An 18,414-nucleotide genomic window follows, 5' to 3' on the forward strand; every position below is an offset into this window, starting at 1 on the left:
TCATTCCTCTGCTACTTTGGCATCCTCAGAGCATCGGCCGCCAACTCTTACCAGCTTCCCCGTCCGCTGTTGGCTCTTGTCTACCTTAATTTCATTGTATATTCCGCTGGTTGACATTTTGGCTGACGGGAACCAAAAATAAATCATCACAGCTGCGGCGAATAATTGAAAGCAAATGCTCGGCCGACAAACGCACGCGTCTTGCTCACACAAACACGTACACCCGCACGCAGTCAATATCACACCAACACTGCAGAAGCAAGTCCCCTGACGCCGCCTATATAGGCCCAAATGATCGTTCAACTAAATTTAAACGACGCGGCTATGGGACGACCNACTTTAATTCGTTTTGTCAGTAGGTATTTTATTTGAAAAATTGCTCAAACAGTGTGTAAACTTAATTGCTTGAGCTCTGATATACCTTTCGTGAAGCGTGGACCGTGGGAATTTGCCAGGTGACACAATTAGGAGCATATCTGCACCCATTTTACATACGTATGTAAGTAAGTCGATTGCGTGTGAACTTTCAAAACACAAATAGGCAAAAACAAAAAAAAAACCTAAGTTGCAACACATGTATGCATGCATGTCCGTACGAGTTTCCACATAAATACCTCATTATTACTAATGGCTGAAATATACATTTGACATTCGTTGTTCTACATTCGTATTTCGGTTGTCATTCGAGTATGCTGCCACTAGCTGCAGTTAAAAGCCACAACATTTTCGATGTCTAGTGGCATGAAATCACTTACTTGAACAAGTCAACGCACATAACGGTACGTGTGTTAAAGGCAAATTATGAAATTCGCACTTAAAATCGGTTGGAAGATCGGAAATGTCACTGCGGATGCTCGTTTACGCGTGCAACAACAACAGCAAATGCGCAAAAGCCAACGTATGTGGCGTCGTCAGTGTGACAAAGGCGGCACGCGCCGGCTTAGGTGAGTGCACCTAAAGCAGTGTTTGCATTGCTCAACTTTCAAATCGAAATGATAGGTGTGACTATATAATCGTTTAAAAATCGATCATTTAACGATTTTTAAATAATAAAATTTTTATATACATTTGTATGTATGTACGCATATAAGTGTTAAAAATTTGTTTATGAATCGATCATTTTGAAACTATGAATGCCGAATATAGACCTAGTTTTCACAAATCCATTATTAAGTTAATCACAATTTGCGTTCGTATGCAAAAATTTTTAAGCGTTCGCGTCTTAGAAAGTATTTTTGTCTATATTTATTTGAAAAAAACTTAGTTTATGATTTTGTTTTACCCGATTAAGTGAGTTTCTACTTACATAATTAAATTCAAAATTGACATATTTAATTCATATAAATTATCATACATAGATACATACATATGTAAGAAGTATATATGTATGCACGCTGTATAATAGCGCATGAATTGGCAATTATCGACAGTTTACTTTCGTTCACTTGTTGCAAAGTACATACATAATACATATGTACATTAGGGTGGCCCAAAAGTGCATATGAAAAAATAAAGTCGGAATCTTTATGCTCTCACAACCTAGGATTGTTCTATACCAAAAAAATATACACCTATTTTTTTTTTTGAAATCAAAAAATATTTAGATGTCGCTTAAAGCGCTCATAATTTTCCATTTATCATATATGGAAGATTTTTTATTTTTTCCTCATTGCATTTGCTGGCATTTTTGAAGACCTATAAAATATAGTTACTATGGAAAAAATTGTTAAATAAATAATTGGGTAATATTTTGGGAATCGCCTGATCAAAACTTATTGGGATTCCCAAAAAGAATACCAATTATTTATTTAACAATTTTTTCCATAGTAACTATATTTTATAGGTCTTCAAAAATGCCAGCAATGCATTTCAGAATAAAAGAATGGGGGGGTTATTTCAAAATAAAAGAATGGTTGTATATTTTATGTCGATATAGAACAATCCTTGGTGTGATATCATTAAAAATCCGACTTGTTTTGGACCACCCTAATGTAAATACATACGCATGCACACAGGCATATGTATAAATATGTACACCGTTTCAAATCCCGCAAAGTTTCAATATAATGAGCTTACCAATTTACAGCCAAAGTGCCACAAATGTTGCCGCATTATTTGGACCATCAACGCCCCAGCGTGACCACAAAGCTCTACTAATTAAGCGTACGTGTACCGAATTTCTTGCCCAAATGGAGCTGCTGCATCTGCAGATAGATAAACCACCAAGTAAGCAACTAATTAACACCACTGGAATATGTGAACTATATGTATACAAATACATATGCATGCACACCTACGGTGAAAATAATAGCAGTGCCAAATGTCGACCCGGTTTGGGCTATTTGTATTTTCTTTATTTAATGTTTATTTTTTATTTTTTGAAATCTTTTTAATTATATAACAAACACTATATGTATAATTCACATTTTTTTGCTTTGTACAAAAATTATAAAAATTTAAACAATCTTTACCAAAATTTCAGTTTTTTTACTTTTGAAGTGGCTGCGAATTCGCGTTGGCTTTTAATATTTTTTATTTTATTATTTTTTTTGGTCGCGCAAAAAAAATGAATAAAAATTAATGCGAATCATAGCCACTTCAAACATACACTTTATTTTATTAAAAATAAATAGGCTATAGAGCTGCATACTTTATAATTTTCTAAAGATGAGATCATAAAAATTGTTGAATTTTCACCAGTTTTTGCTACATCTGTCTGTAATCAAATCTTAAAATCATTTTTGACCAGCTTCCCGATGAGCTAGAAACTTGAAACTTAGCTCAGAACCCTATGAAAATGCAATACGATAGAGGCATTAATGCGTTAGGTGACGCAGGTGTTGATATTTTTGATTTAAAATGTATACCACTTGTAGGAAATGAAATAACTCCACAAAAAATTTTGCCCGATAGGTGGCGCAGGAGTCGAGATATTCGGAAATCCGTATTTATGGTCCGATTTGGTTCATATTTGGAAAAGCATATGACTTAAACAGAAAGAAGTAACCACACAAAAAAATTTGCTATTAAATAAGTGTTGTAGGGGTCGATTTTTCTTTTTATTAAACATTTATAAAAGCTTGTCTTAATCTTTTTTTTTTAATTACTTATTATAAATGTTGTACAAAGTTTTAAATGTGAATCTAGACGGTGTTTGTTATTCGCTTTCTTAATAATCAAACATAAAATTTCCTAAAAAACAAATAGCGAAAAATGCTCAAAATGTTGCACTGCTTTTATTTTGATAGTTGGTGTATGTATTTAACTACATATTACACATTGCCATGTGTATATGAATAATTGTAGTAGCTAATATAATATGTCGCCGATTTTTTTATTACAGAAGTTTTAGCTAAGTCGGAGAAGAAAAAGTTTCAACCCGATGGCAGTTTTCATCAAGCGGTAGGAAGAGGTGAATATATGCACATTAAGCACTATATACATTAGACCGTTCCAGAAAAAAAGTTCGCCGTACACCCCTGAGTCCAAAGTATTTATGGCAGGCTTTTCGAAAGAACTTAAATTTTTGTTTGGCCCAACGTAGGGGCATTTTCCAATATATATTTGACATTTATAGTCGAATCTCAAAGTATGATATATCGATGCGCTTATCTCGAGGAGAACATTTTTTTTTTTTTTTTCCGGAATTCATTGACCGCAAGTATCCCGTGATCTAGTGCCTAATCATTACATCTCTGTTCTTATCTCCTTAACGCACCACACCTTGCCATGGATCCCAGATACCAAAGTACATTGATACGCAGACGGTTCAAGGACGGAGCACAGGGCGGATGCAAGTATCAAGTAAAATGCGCCCGATTAAATCTCGAAAAGGGTTCGAGGGTGTGTTTATAGTAGAGTGCTGGATATAGAAGAAAATGTCTAGCACCGTCATTAAAGGATCTATTAAAAATCAAAGCGATATTCTAGCGTCTTGAAATTTGCACTTCGTCATACTCAAATTTAATGCGCTATAAAAGTGCATACCTAAAGTTTTTATAAAAATTCTGAATAAAAATTTTAAAATTCTTGGATTTAATTCGTAACGCTGTACCTAAAATATTTTCAAAAATTCGAAATAAAAATGTGTAAATTTTTGGGCGCAATTGTAAAATTTATTGAATTTTTATAATTTTTGTACAGTTTGAAATGTGGATTTATTTGGTGCTGGTTATACATATATGTATACATATATAAGACTGCCGAAATATTTTTAATAATAAATTTTTAATCCCGGCGGAAAAACCGCAAATTTTTTTTGGTGATGCAGTCTAATGTATATATGTGCCAGAATTTTATAAAAAATATTAAACGTTAAATAAAGAAAAGCAAAATAGCCAAAATTGGTGCAAATATCACTTAACTTAAATAGCTGACTACAAGGGTCACTGTTTTGGCTAGACAAAAATTAATTTATTGTGAAACTGCAAAGGTGAAACCCTTTGCAATCAGGAATTCGAATATCAAGGCCCCTTTAGGATTCATTAAATCGGAGAGATGCAAAAGTGGGAACCAGTAAATTTGTATTTTCTAGCAAATAATTACTACATTTGAAAAAATAATCAGTTATTTGTTTGAAAATTCTGTAAACATTTTAAATTATTCATTATGGTGGCGTTTTTTAAAATCCAATATGGCGGAGTATCTTCTAAAAATGTTGGAGTGCGACAGCAAATTTTACACAGAAAAAAATTAATATATTTGTGAAACTATGGGCAAATTGTAGTAAAACTACATACTTAGTTTTTCGCTCTGAGGTTAGGATTGTTTTGAAAGCACTTTGAAATTTAAAAAATATGATTATTTAAAAAAATTACTTACTAAATTCAGTGAAATTTAGGATAACAATATGGGTATCATATAAAAGACAAAATTCTGTAGAATTATAACAGAATGCATTTTTTGGTGCATAAGGAAGAATGGGTATGGAAAATGTCCTTGAAAAACTTTGTCCCTAAATACCCCTGAAAATTTTCAATGATCATTTATGAAAAAGTTATTGCTCGAGGACTAATATAAACAGACCGTATCGTCGAATTTCGTCCTGCATATTTTATTAACTTAAAAATGTAAAATTTATTAAAAGCGCATTTTCAATAACTGTTCGTCGTTGTAAACCGAAAAACTTTATTGTTTTTAAATGTTGTATACAGAACTTTCTCTTTCACTTGGTACCCATATTGTTATTCTACATTGCACTGATTTTTTAAAATATTTTTTAAAATAAATCATATCTTTAAAATTTCAAAGTCTCTTGAAAAAAAATCCTGACTTGAGTGTGAAAAACTAAAACCGCAGTTTTACTATGCATATGTGTCGCATAGTTTCGTGAGTATATCGATTCTTACGTGTGTTTCGAAATTTTTAAAATCAAAAATTGCAGTTCCAATATACCAGATCTGTTTTTGAAAACTTATTATCTCTTTCAAAATGGTAAAAAAAATTTATATTTTGAAGAATTCGGTAAAATTTTAAACTTTTGAATGATGATGGCGTTTTTTGATTAACTTGAAATTTGTTACGCGGGGTTTTTTCTTGGTCGTTCAATTCAATCCATTTTTAAAAATTTTTTTCAGCATATTGGATCCGTCATTTTGAATTTTATAAAGTCATGGTCAGATTCATAATTACGAGCGAATGCAATAAAATCTTAAAAATTTTTTCTCCATATTGAATTTGAAAAAACACCAAACATCATTTAAAAGTAAAAAACATTTTTATCAAATTTTCAAGTCTCTAACCGATAGTTTTTGCTTGAACCAATTTGGAGAGTCACAAAGCCTCTCACGAAGAATGCCTCTTATACAGGCTGTGCTAGACCACCTTTCCGCAGACTTTCGGTCAGTTGCTGTTTTCAATAAAAAATATTACCCTCCATTTTAGAGGGGGTCGGGGACATACATAAAACCTATAAATTATCTTATATCAACTAACAAATTCTTATGTATGTATACATCTTTACCTTTATGCTATCCATCAACCAGTCTTTCTCTTTGCCGAGTTTTTCGCTTTCATGCCAGTCAAGGGAGTCACAGCATCACAGCCCAGCCAATTGTCGTTCTCTTGGACAAATCTACGAACTTTATATTGTTTGCTTTTCATACTGACGACTACAATTGATTTGGGATTGTCAATAAACAAATTGCTATATAAACCTATCAACTTCAATAGTGTTGGTAAGTAATAGAATAAGCAAGCGAATAGTAAGCGATAAGATGGCTGAAAGCCATACGGAGGCAAGGTGGCAGAATCGACAGAAACTAACCACGGCCACGGTATTTGATAAATTCAAGTGGCTGCAAGTAAATAAAGCACTACGCTTGACACTCGGATGTCTCTGTTTTTATTACTTGTGCTAGTTATTTTTTTTTTCTAAACACAAAAAAGGAAGAAACCTATAACTTTATTGCAATGAAATTGTATTGAAACTTTATTATATAAACATTTATCTTTGTCATGCCTGCGCGCGCCCCACACTTCAAATGTCGCTCTTTGCCCTTCGAATTGTCTCAATGTTGAATCACTTTCTACGTACACCGTCCATCTTTAACTTACGTATGTATGTACTACATGCATGCATGGAACTTTAACGCAGAGCCACTAATATTTCGCATGTCCATCATTGTGGTTTGCATTAGCGCTATTGTATTGGCGCGCAAATGGCCGGCATTGATGTTGTACTGGGATGAGATGGAGAGCGATTTGCCGGAGTATTTAACGCAAATGGAAAAAGGACGTCTGGCGTACAGGATTAAAATAGTGACAATTGTGGCCATGATGTTGTCACTCGGTGAGTTAGATGAGCATTCAAGATGGCTTGAACATCTCAGCGAGTGAATGTTGGTGTGAAGTGGAATTAAAGAATGACACGTGTACTATATTATTTATTTAAATTTACTTAACATTAGCTTTAATAATACTATGTCTCCATTATGAGATTTAATGTAGATTTAGCCTTCTTTTGATATTTACCATATTAAATTAAATCTCGAAATGGTACCATTAGTTACATTTTCCAAACTATATATTATACATATTTACCACGAATAAGAAGCCAATAATATTAAGAATTTACATAATGAAATTCCGCTCGGGTACCTTCCTTTTATCGGTCTGTATATCAATGCCCGCAGCTGTATTTATAAAATCATACATAAGCAAACGTCAAATATTTAAAAATGTGAACGTCAAACATAGATCGTTGTGGCAATGGAGACGGTTGTGATTTAGCAACTTGATTTCTTAAATCTTTATAGATAAATCTCTTGATGGAGACATAGTATAACAGAGGTTTACAAAAAAAAAAGCTCCTGCATATTGAACCAGACCTCTATGGCCCTATGTTATTCGACGCGCTGAATGCGAATCGGAGGTCTGTTAGCCCCCATCACGTTAGATTCGAGGTCATTTGAGGGTGAAGTAAGGAAAAATGCATTGAGTAAACCTGAATAGTCATATATATGGGGTTTTAGACTCGCTGAACCCGAATACGAGGTCCGTTAACCTCCATAGTGTCAGGTTCGAGGTCCCTTGAGGGTCAAAGGCATCTCGGATAAACCGAAACATGATTACCTGGTACATTGATGGCTCATTGACCGACGAGGGTACCGGTAGTTGGACCGAGGTTAAGATACTCGAAACCCATGGGAAAACATATGTCTATTTTCCTGGCTGAAACATACGCCGTAGAAAGATGCGCCTTTTATAATATCAAGCAAAACTACCGAAACGAGAACATCGCGATCTTGACTGACAGGCAAGGGGCTATCAAGGCCCTCATATTTCACCAGGTAACATCTAAACGGATGATGGAGTGCCTCGACAAGCTGAATACTCTTGGTATGACCAATAAGGTTTGAGTTCTCTGGATTCCGGCATACATTGGTATTAAGTGAAACGAGATTGCCGATAAACTAGCGAAGAAAGGTGCATGAACCCCTTTCACCGGCCCAGAGCCCTTCTGGGGCTTGGTAAAACGGGTACTCTCTGCCTTGTTCGGTTAGAGGAAGAGGCTCAAAGAAATCTCTACTGGGATAATCTTCCTGGTCTAGAGCAGTCCAAAGCACTTTTAGGTACATATAACCTAAAACCCTTCAAGGAATGTATGAGCTTATCAAAGAATAACTTAAGAATTGTTACAGAAATCCTGACAGCACACTGCAGGCTGAACTATCACCTGACTAAACTGAGAATTTACTCGCATGAGCGATGCAGATTTTGCAGGACGGAAATCGAGACTGCACAGCACATCTTAGAAGAATATCCAGCACTGATGCTCAGACGGAAAAGGCACCTGCGTGAACATCGGATCACCAAAGGGGAAGTGAAATCCGTAGATTTAGGTTCCATACCAAAGTTTCTCAAAGAGTCTTCGAGAAGAAGGAGATAAAGCTTGTTCTTTTTAAAGTCTTTTGGCTTCACGTGGAAAGATCTGCCTTCCTTAGGTAACATTTTGTATATACCGAGAGCACTTCGTAAACGACTGACCCCAGAATTTTCTTCCACATTTTAAAGATCCTTAGAGCGTGCCTTGCCGAGAATCGTATACTCCTTCTACTCTGCTTCCTTTTATGGCACCACTAGCTTGGTTTCTTTTACCCCTTTCGAAGGAATGCTTGGACATAGTTTTACCAAGTCTTGGAAAAAAAATAAAGTCGAAAAAATCTCTTGATTCTAAGGCAGTCTGAAATATCCTATTTTTTTCTTTTTTCCCAAACAACCCTGCGCAGTGGTTAAAAGCTGGAATTGAATGTTCATAATTCACTGGGACCTTCATTTTTCAAGCAATTTGATATTTATGTTTTTTTTTTGATATTTATGTTTTAATGATCTATCTATTATTAGTGCAAAATGCTGAAATTGTAGCAATTTTGAAGAAAATTGATTCTCCTGTTCCAGTTAGTAAATGTTACATAATGAAATCTAGTTGAAAACAATTGGAGCGTTCCCCAAAACAAAAAATTTGAAATGTTAAAAAACAAAATTTCAACAAAGTGAATTTTTTTTTGAGGTTGAAGAAAAATTTTGGGGTATGCAGTTTTATAGATCGTTAAATAATAAAAAAATAAATAAAGTGCAAATTTCGAGTAGCTAAGAGTTCGCGTTGGTTTTTAATAATTTTTTCCCCTAACCGTTCGATCATATTTGCATGTTGTGTAGTTTACATTCTTACTATATATATTATTAAAAATTAACGCGAACTTTTAGCTACTTGAAACTTGCATTTACTATGCTAAAAGTTCATGATCTGTAAAACTGCAAAACCAAAATTTTTTTAGGAACTATAAAAACTAACTAGATGAATTTTTTTATTTAACATTTAAGTTTATTTTTGTGGATTTTTTTCGTTTTCAAATTGTTTTTCTTATGCAACATTTATTAATTGGAACAGGAGAATCGACTTTCTTCAAAATTCAGCCCGATCAATTGGTCTCTTGCAAATTTTATAAGCTTTCATTAAAAAAAAAATTAATCAAATTGTGTGAAAAATGAAGGCTCCAGTGAATTACAGTAAATGCCAGTTTTGAACCACTGTGCGCTGCTACACTCAAGTGATGCGAATTCCAACGAACAGCTGGCTACACCTTTATGTACAAACCAAAAAAGTTGCTCATACGCCATGTACACGCACTGAGAGGAAAACGTTCTTAAAAAAAGCTATAATTAAATAAACCACAACCACAGTGCCATTTAAACTGTTAATTACACTCAAAAGGCTTTTACACTATCATACAACCTTTTGTTTTTTTGCTTGTTCCAAGTTTTTGTGCCACTTGGGTACTAAAATTTTTTCGGACGACAGCATTTGTACTATTACACTTAGTTTTTAAAAAAACTTAAATACAACATTTCATTTTTCCCTATTTAAGTTCAAAGGTTTTCTGCCAGCGGAGTAAAAAAAAATTAATGAAGTATTAAAACGAAAATGCAGTATTTCTATAAAGTATGAATATAAAATATAAATTCTTATAAAAAATATGTGTGAAGCTCTATGCATCATTTACATATGCTCGTATGTATGTAGCAGAGATAAAAGATAACTATTTAAGTAAATATGAACTAATTACAACTTTTTCTTTTCATTTATCAGCCGAGCATTTACTGAACATTATTTCCAACATACTCTACTCCAATGCCTGTCCGCAGTCTGATGACCCAATTAAGGATTACTTTATTCTTACCAACCAGCAAATTTTTGATGTCTTCCCTTACTCTGTGTATTTAGCTATTTGTGGAAAATTAGAGAATATTATATGCACCTTCATTTGGAATTTTATGGATGTGTTTGTGATGATTGTCAGTCTGGGATTGGCGGCAAAATTTAAGCAGCTCAATGATAACTTATTCAAGTTCAAGGGCATGGTAAGAAAAACTTTCTAGTCTATGGATTGCATTCTTTATTTTTTTTTTTGAATCGCTCAAATATTGCCTGTCACTTTTAATTGTCTGCCATTGCCGTCTGTTCGCATATCACACGCATCGAGACAGCAAATGCCCGAGATCTTCTGGTTGACTCGTCGCAAACAATACCGGAACCTTTGTGAGCTTTGCGCACGCATTGATGGCGCCATTTCGCTCATCACAATGATATCCTTTTCGAATAATTTGTATTTTATTTGTGTGCAACTGCTGCGTAGCCTTAAGTGAGTCTCTTTACATATGTATACTTTAACTGCATGCATACTTCTAGTCCAATTTATTTTGCTCATGAATAAAAGCCGGCAATTTTCGTTTCATGTCTCCTTTTCCGCCCACGTTTCAATGTAGTAAAATGCCTTCGTTCGCACAACTCGTCTACTTTTACTTCTCGCTTTTCTTTCTTATCGGTCGCACATTGGCTGTCTCATTGTGTTCGGCCAGCATCAATGATGAATCCCGCAAACCGTTGCGCGTTCTACGCTGCATACCCAAGGAATCGTGGTGCACTGAGGTGAAACGTTTCTCGGAGGATATTAACAGTGATTTGGTTGCATTAAGTGGCATGAAATTCTTTTATCTCACAAGGAAATTGGTGCTGAGCGTAAGTTGCATTCCGCTGTCGTTTGTTCATGACCAGTCACGTGTACTCACATATGTACTGCTGCGAGTAATACACCGTCAATTAGATTACCCATTCACTCATTTTACCACCTACACTTACAATTCGCTTCAGCGCATAGTTTGTAGTCATCGCATTCCTGTATCTATGCCACCACCTGCATTCCATGCATATTTGCAAGCACTTACAGAGTTCGACCTCTCTTTCCTTCAACTCAAGCAATTTTATTCCATTGCCAGCTATCTTTGAGCTTACATTCTGCTGGCTCATATATCAGTTTACCATATTCTAGTTAAGCAATTATTGCTCTGGTTCTCCTTTTCCTCTTTTATGATATATCCTTATAAGTGATTATGCATGAAGTGATTTTGTTGTTGCTGTATATTCAATCCTTTTAAGGTTGCTGGAACGATTGTGACATATGAGCTGGTACTTATACAATTTCATCAGGATGGTGCGCTGGGTGAATGTGTTAGTAATCTACGCCCTCTGTCATCGGCGAGTAATGGTAGCGCGCATTGAGTTGGCGTAGGTGAATTGGCCAATAATACAGTTATTACATATAATACATACACACTTACATGTACATGTAGATTGATGACAAATCTATACGTAAGTAAAACGGAAGGTTATTGCAATCATAATGTCAAGCCATCGAGGTCGATGAAATAAGGTCATGTTAATAAGGAAAAAAGAGAAAGATTGTTAATTAAAATAAAACTGAGTTCAAATGCAGCTGAAGAGAATTGTGGTTTGGCGTTTAAGGTAAGGAAACTTCTGCACCAATGTTATCTTGAGGTAAATTAACTGTAGCGTTATATATGTATAACTATCACTAGCTGGTTGGCCGGGTTTGTGGGATACTATGTCAGGCGTTGAGTATTTTGCATATAACTCATAAGTTATCATTTGCTTTACGCATTCATAACTATGTACATTAGGGTGGTCCTTAAATGTAGGACGCAAATTTTTACATCAGATTTCCTAAGCCTCAACCCCTACTTTGATGCTTCTGTAGTCGAAGATATCACATATAAATTTTGGTTCCGAATGGAGACGGTTAAGGCGTGTCGCACAGGGGTCAAAGTTCAGATTACCCTATGAATACGTCTTAACCGACTCCAATCGGGACCAAAATTTATATGTGATATTCCCATCTATGGTAGCATCGATTTTGGGTATTAGATAAAAAAAAATAATAATTTTAATTTTTTGAGTCTCTATAGACTTTATCTTGCCCCCTATCCGACACGCCTCAACCGTCTCCAATCGGGACCAAAATTTATATGTGATATCTGTGACCGTGGTAATCGGTACATATGTACATTACGGTGCCTCGCCAAAAAAAGTTGCGCGTTTTCCACCGAAATTATACAATTTATTGCAATTTTGGACTTGCGCCAAAATATTTCGGAAAAATATTAAGATTAACTTGTGCTGGACCGATTTGAAATTACCTCCGAAAATACCAGTATTTTGATTGTGTTGTTTAAAGAAATTGTATGCTGACCTTTTAAGCTTAAACTCTTCTTTCATCTGAGGTTGTTTTTGAAAAAATAAAATTTAAATGATAATTTTATTAATAAAAACCTAGATTTCAGCTCAAGTAAATCTTCATACTTTTCCGAAATATTTAGTGAAAGTGTAAAATTATAATCAGTTTTATGATTCCGAGGGAAAGCAGCACTATTTTTTTATGGGAAGGATGCATCCTTATGTACACACACATGTATATATGTATGTATGTACATTAGGGTGCCTCACCCAAAAAGTTGTGTTTTCGTTCACCGGAATTGCAAAAATTGTTATATTTTCAGACTTTCGCCAAAATATTCCGGAAAAATAATTAATTCTTAATTATTCTGCTGAAACAATTTTTGAAAATCTTTATGCAGACCTCTTAAACTTAAACTCTTCTATCATCTGAGGTGAGTTTTTGGAAAAAATTAAAAAACATTTTTTTTCATATCGAGGGCTTATATTCAATGTTCTGCAGTTTATTCAAAAACTACTTTCTGATGTTAGAACCCATCTGAGACTTAACTTTCATTACTGGTTGCATTTTTAAATTTGAAATTCAATAGCTAATTCTTTTGAGGAGCGATAAACACGGTCAGCATTAACATAATCGATGACAGTTAAGTGTAAGGTGGATTTCTAGGGATCTCATTTTTGTAAAAATTGCAACAATTGTGAAAGTCCAGCCTGGGAGAGTATTTTGCTCCATCTCATCGTAATTTATTTTTAACAGTTTAAGCTGTGACAAAGATGAAAATCCAATGACATAGGGACACTGGCAACCAGAGAGTAGAAGTAAAAGATTTACTTTCATTGGGCCTTACAAATAAAAACTAAGCAATTGCTATTGGAGAATCTCGGCCAAACACTATTATTATTCCATGGATAGTTATGATTTGGTTACCGGGGATGCTACTGGTCCGTAAGATACCTTACACTCTCTCGGTAGTAGAGTTAGAGCGACACAGAGGTCCTCAGAGTAGAGATCTAGCCACTTTATCGGTAACTTTTGATATTTCTTAGTTGCTTGAAACTAAATGGTGATACAAAATATTTGCATACATAGTCTGATTTTAAATCGAAATAAAACATAAATTGAGTAGCTCTGAATTTCGTCATCAATTGAATATTCAAGAATTAAGTACCACTCACTCAATTTATTCAAAACATTCGATTATATTTCTTTCCCCCCAGTCAGTCAAGTTTCAAGTACACTTGACACAAAATTTGCCATGCTCCTTCAATGCAAATGGCAATTAAAAGCTCATTACTGGACTAAAGCAGCGAGTAAATGCAAAATGTAAATTAAAAAATCTTCCACAGAGCATTGGTGTTTGGATAATTAAGGCGATGCATGAATATTAATGCACCAAGATTAATGTCGAAGGAGATACAACAGAAAAGCGAAGATGAATTAAAAAGAAATAAACTGACACAAGGGTACATATTTTAGAGCGCTTGCATCTACACAGAGGCATTAAATATATGTGTACATATTTATCGATCGATAAAGAATTGAATAGTATAAGAAACTGAAAGTTATTATTACTTGAAGTTTAAGGTCGTAATTTTTCCATCAAATGTGTATCCTCTATTTTTTATTCAAATTTCCAAAATTTATTTTAATTAGATCAAACCCGTGTGTTCCCAAAGGACCAGATTGCACTAGCAACCGAAAAAGAAAAATTGGATCTGCTTTCTGTTGGTCATATTAAAAATAAACACGTTCGTGGCCACTTTTGTATTAGGTTTCCACCAATGGGCCGAGTTACCGGCCATTAATATCATGATGAAACAAGGCACCATCTATTGTTCCCGTTTACAGGTAGAACAGTCTACAATTACGCCGCTCTAATATCTTCGCGGTGGATGAGTTTCTTCTTCTTCTTTCTTAAATACATCACTGATTTTAGCATTTAATATATCTAAAGTGTGCTCGGCATTTTCCTGCACAGCTTTTTATGTTTGTCTGCGTTAGAACCAGCTTCTAGCTTAAAAGTACTTTTTAACAAAATATCAATTAATCAATATCGGTAGGGATACATTTCGCTTGTTTACAGATATTAAATTAACGAGAAATATGTAAGGATCCAAAACTGATTATATACATATGTATGTAGTAAAATTTTCTTTCGGTTTCATACTTTTATTTATTTTCCCCAATGGTTTTGAAAGTTGTTTCCGGGAGCAGAAGTCCGCGCATATGGTGAAACTTTTTGATCGCCTTTCTTCAGTGGAGTAGAGCTACTCACGACTTCCAGTATCAGCTGCGTAGAACCCGTCACACACAATCTTCAAAAGAGGCACAATCTTCAAAAATCAGATCCGAAAATATAACTGAAGAGGGTATGGGACTAGTTCGGAAGCGAGCTAATTGTGAGAAGGAGAAACCTAATTGGGTTGGAAAACCTAAATTAATGGGGAATGTTCCTCTGCCCGCCTGGTTGGTGCCATTGAAAAGACAATGGCTGACATTACCGTCCTCTGACGTTTTACTGCTGCAACGTAAAGGAGCAAAAATTCGGTGTTAGTTATCCCCGGTGCTTGGCGACTTCAATGCTAGGGTGGGAAAAGAAAGGATCTTTAGTACCACATTCGGAAAGTTCAGCCTTCACCACGAAACGTTCGATACCGGAATGGCTTCGCCGGGGCCCGAAACACGGTAGTATGCAGTACTTGGTGACAGCATACAAACATCCATGAAGACGTTGGGCTCTCTTCAGATCGAAAAAGAAAAATGAGAAACCGAATCGATCCAGTGTTTTAGACGCACGTACGTTCCAAGGACCAAACATGGACTCGGACCAATACCTTATTGTAGCCAAGATACACACTGGAAAGTCGATGAGGCGGCCCTTACACTATTCGAGAGAAAGATTTTGCGCAAGATTTACGGGCCCCTACGCGTTAGCGACGGTGAGTACTGGGCATAGCGCAGCGAATTAAAACTTGATCAAACGTAACGAGCACCGCGGCGTGACAATGGGCCTCATGCATAACAAGTTAGTCAAAGCTAGGACTCCATTTTCACACTAATTGAGTGAGCTGAAGCGCAATATTTTTTTACTGAAAATCATGGCGAAGCTTAATGCCACTTTCTATGAATGGGACCCAGTAACTCAAACGTGATTACTTCAAAATTTTAACTTTCTAAATGCGACGTGCGTCTAAGTACGCGAAGAACCTTACTAAAACGAGATACTTGTCGTCATTCACCGCCACCGATTCGATTCCGAATGGCAGCTGGTATTACGCTTTGTAAGATGAGATTGAAATTTTTGCATGACTCTGGGTCACGTTGCCTAAAACCTCGATTGGCCTCGAATGGCGCGGCGAGGTCCTTCCTAACTAGGACTCGTACTCTCAGAAGCGGCTTTAAAATCAACCAAGAGATGTAGTGTGTCGATTTGCATATATGTTTAGTGTCTTCTCCAGGATTTCAGAAATTGTGAAAATTTCATCGATAGTGGATTTTCCCGCTCAGATCCCACACTGGCAAAGTCCAACCAGTTGGTTCATTCTTCCACACATTATTGATAAGGCCGAAGCTGGGAGTCCTTTTTTAATTTTTCGGTGACACTTACATTCAGCAATAATTTTTGGAGAGTTTTAATTTATTGATAAAGGGTGGTATGGTAGGGTGATAAGAACTTACAGTTAATGAGCTCTGGAACAAAAAAAAATGTCTCCTAGAGACAAGAAAATCGATTAACATACTTTAAGATCCTACTGTAAATGCCGAAAATATTACGAAAAATGTAAAAGGCGACATTCAGCAAAAAAATCTTTTCGAAATTGCCTTGCAAAAATATTTTACGCAAATTAAGTCCAAAATTTACAATAACTTGTATAATTCGATAAACATGACAGTTTTTTTTGCTTTGAGTACATGAATGTTGTACCTACTCAAAATATTGAAAAATACTTGAAACTGTAATTCTGGACAATTTTTTTCCACCTCTGTAAATCTTGGATGAGTGGACTTTGCAACACGGGGAAAAATTACCGCATCCTTGCACAGCTGATGAAACAAATAGTACGCCATTAAGCCCCACAACAAAAATCAGCGAGAAAATGCGATTTTAAATTGTATCAAAACAAAAACAACCAAAAAAACAACAAAATGCAAATTCACATTAGNCAGCTGATGAAACAAATAGTACGCCATTAAGCCCCACAACAAAAATCAGCGAGAAAATGCGATTTTAAATTGTCAACATTACATGCGCCGCACTATTGGCCATTACTTACTATCAAAACAAAAACAACCAAAAAAACAACAAAATGCAAATTCACATTAGCAAAAGTATTTTCCCCTTAAGGCACTCCGCACATTACACTCCGAAACAAAGTAGAGCAGTCATTTCGTCATGCCGTAACGAATACATGACGAATCGTCCTCTACACACTGCACTGCGAAAACATGTTTAGGTATTATAGAGTAGAGAGGTTAATTGAAATATGTACATTAGAGAGCATTACACTTCATTCAAAAAATATATTAATAAGAAATTGGTGCCGTTTTCTATCGGAAATATGAAATATTTTATTATTTTAAGAGTTGGACCTATTTGAAAATACTATAAAATTAGTTTTAAAAATATTTTTTGTAAAAAATTACCTCAAAAGAAAGTAGAGTCTAAGCTCAAAAGGTCTGCATAAAATGGTGAAAAGTTTTATTAACAAAATCAAAATTAATGAATCAGATTTTTGGTGATATCTTCATATCAGTCTACCTTAAGTAAACCTTAATATTTTTCCGAAATGTTTTGGTGAAATTATTGATATATAATGAAGTTTATAGTTCCGGTGGCAAAACTGAAACCTGCTTTGGTGATGCACCCTAGTGATCGGCACAAAAGCTACAAAGAGTAGTATGCCGAAACGATTACACTACCCCGATTAAGCGACTAGTGTGCGGAGTGATTAATGAAGAATATAAAAAAAATCAGCAATGTTAATTATTTGATAAATGACGTAGATAAATGATATGCGATTTGCTTTGTTTCTTGGCCACTTAATGGCCCCCCGTTTACGAATGCAGTATAAATACAAAATTTTTGCGACAACGCCGCAGCTATTAACGCGTGAATTGTTTTCGGCAGTTTTCGGTGTTTGACAACGTAATCAAGTTAGTTGTCAAAAGTTTATATTCGAAGTAGGTGGAAACAGTTAAATAATTGCGGTCGTGTCACCGCTTCAACAGCAAATGTGTCGTTTATTTGTACATTTTTAGTGATTAATGACGTAACTAAATGTACATAGCTAACAAATAAAGACAAATAGTGCATTGAGTTGTATGTTTTAATGTATTAATTCATTGGTCTATTGCGTGTGAATACTATGACAGGCGCTGACATGCATAACTAATCTTTATATGTATGTATGTATGTTGAGGACCTAAAAAGCTATAAAAGGGCAAAAGTAGGCAGGAAAAAGGTACTAAAAATAGCATAAAATGTACTGAAAACCGTAAAATTGGCAAAACGGGAGATTTATTTAGAAATGGTTATTTTACAAGAAATGTGGAAAACCAAATTATAAACTTCATCGTTTCATAATATAAAAGGTTTGTAGTTTGCTTAACACGCATCCGTCCCTACTGTCAATTTGACACAAGTTTCAACTTCGAAAAGCTATTATTCCCTTATTTTTTTTCTTTTATCTGTATTATTTCACGGCGCACTGCTGACTTTTTCAAAAAAAAAAGTAAAAAATAAAAAAAAAATTAATTTTTTTTTTAATCTTTAAAAGTACAGTTTTTTTACCAAACAGTTTATTGAGTAATATGTGTTAGTATTTATATAAAATTAGTTTGTAATTAAAATTAAATAGCCTTAGATTTCAGTACGCGAAAT

At 34.9% G+C, this 18,414-nt stretch overlaps 1 protein-coding gene across 1 annotated transcript in view; it reads left to right on the forward strand.

Annotated features, from left to right (window-relative positions):
* LOC108363387 (uncharacterized) overlaps positions 1–11,609 on the forward strand; it is a 36,878-nt gene extending 25,269 nt beyond the window's left edge. The window contains exons 10-18 of the mRNA XM_017616737.1: positions 795–944; positions 2,087–2,226; positions 3,344–3,412; positions 5,985–6,176; positions 6,596–6,790; positions 10,091–10,362; positions 10,489–10,643; positions 10,768–11,020; positions 11,438–11,609. Of these exons, the coding sequence (XP_017472226.1) occupies positions 795–944; positions 2,087–2,226; positions 3,344–3,412; positions 5,985–6,176; positions 6,596–6,790; positions 10,091–10,362; positions 10,489–10,643; positions 10,768–11,020; positions 11,438–11,560 (1,549 nt within the window). The 3' untranslated portion in view covers positions 11,561–11,609. The remainder of the gene's footprint in view (positions 1–794; positions 945–2,086; positions 2,227–3,343; positions 3,413–5,984; positions 6,177–6,595; positions 6,791–10,090; positions 10,363–10,488; positions 10,644–10,767; positions 11,021–11,437) is intronic.
* Positions 11,610–18,414: the final 6,805 nt, after the last annotated feature.

Source organism: Rhagoletis zephyria, unplaced genomic scaffold (genome assembly GCF_001687245.7).
Source record: "Rhagoletis zephyria isolate East Lansing unplaced genomic scaffold, Rhagoletis_zephyria_1.1 Rzeph_scaffold_01265, whole genome shotgun sequence".
Classification (NCBI taxonomy): domain Eukaryota; kingdom Metazoa; phylum Arthropoda; class Insecta; order Diptera; family Tephritidae; genus Rhagoletis; species Rhagoletis zephyria.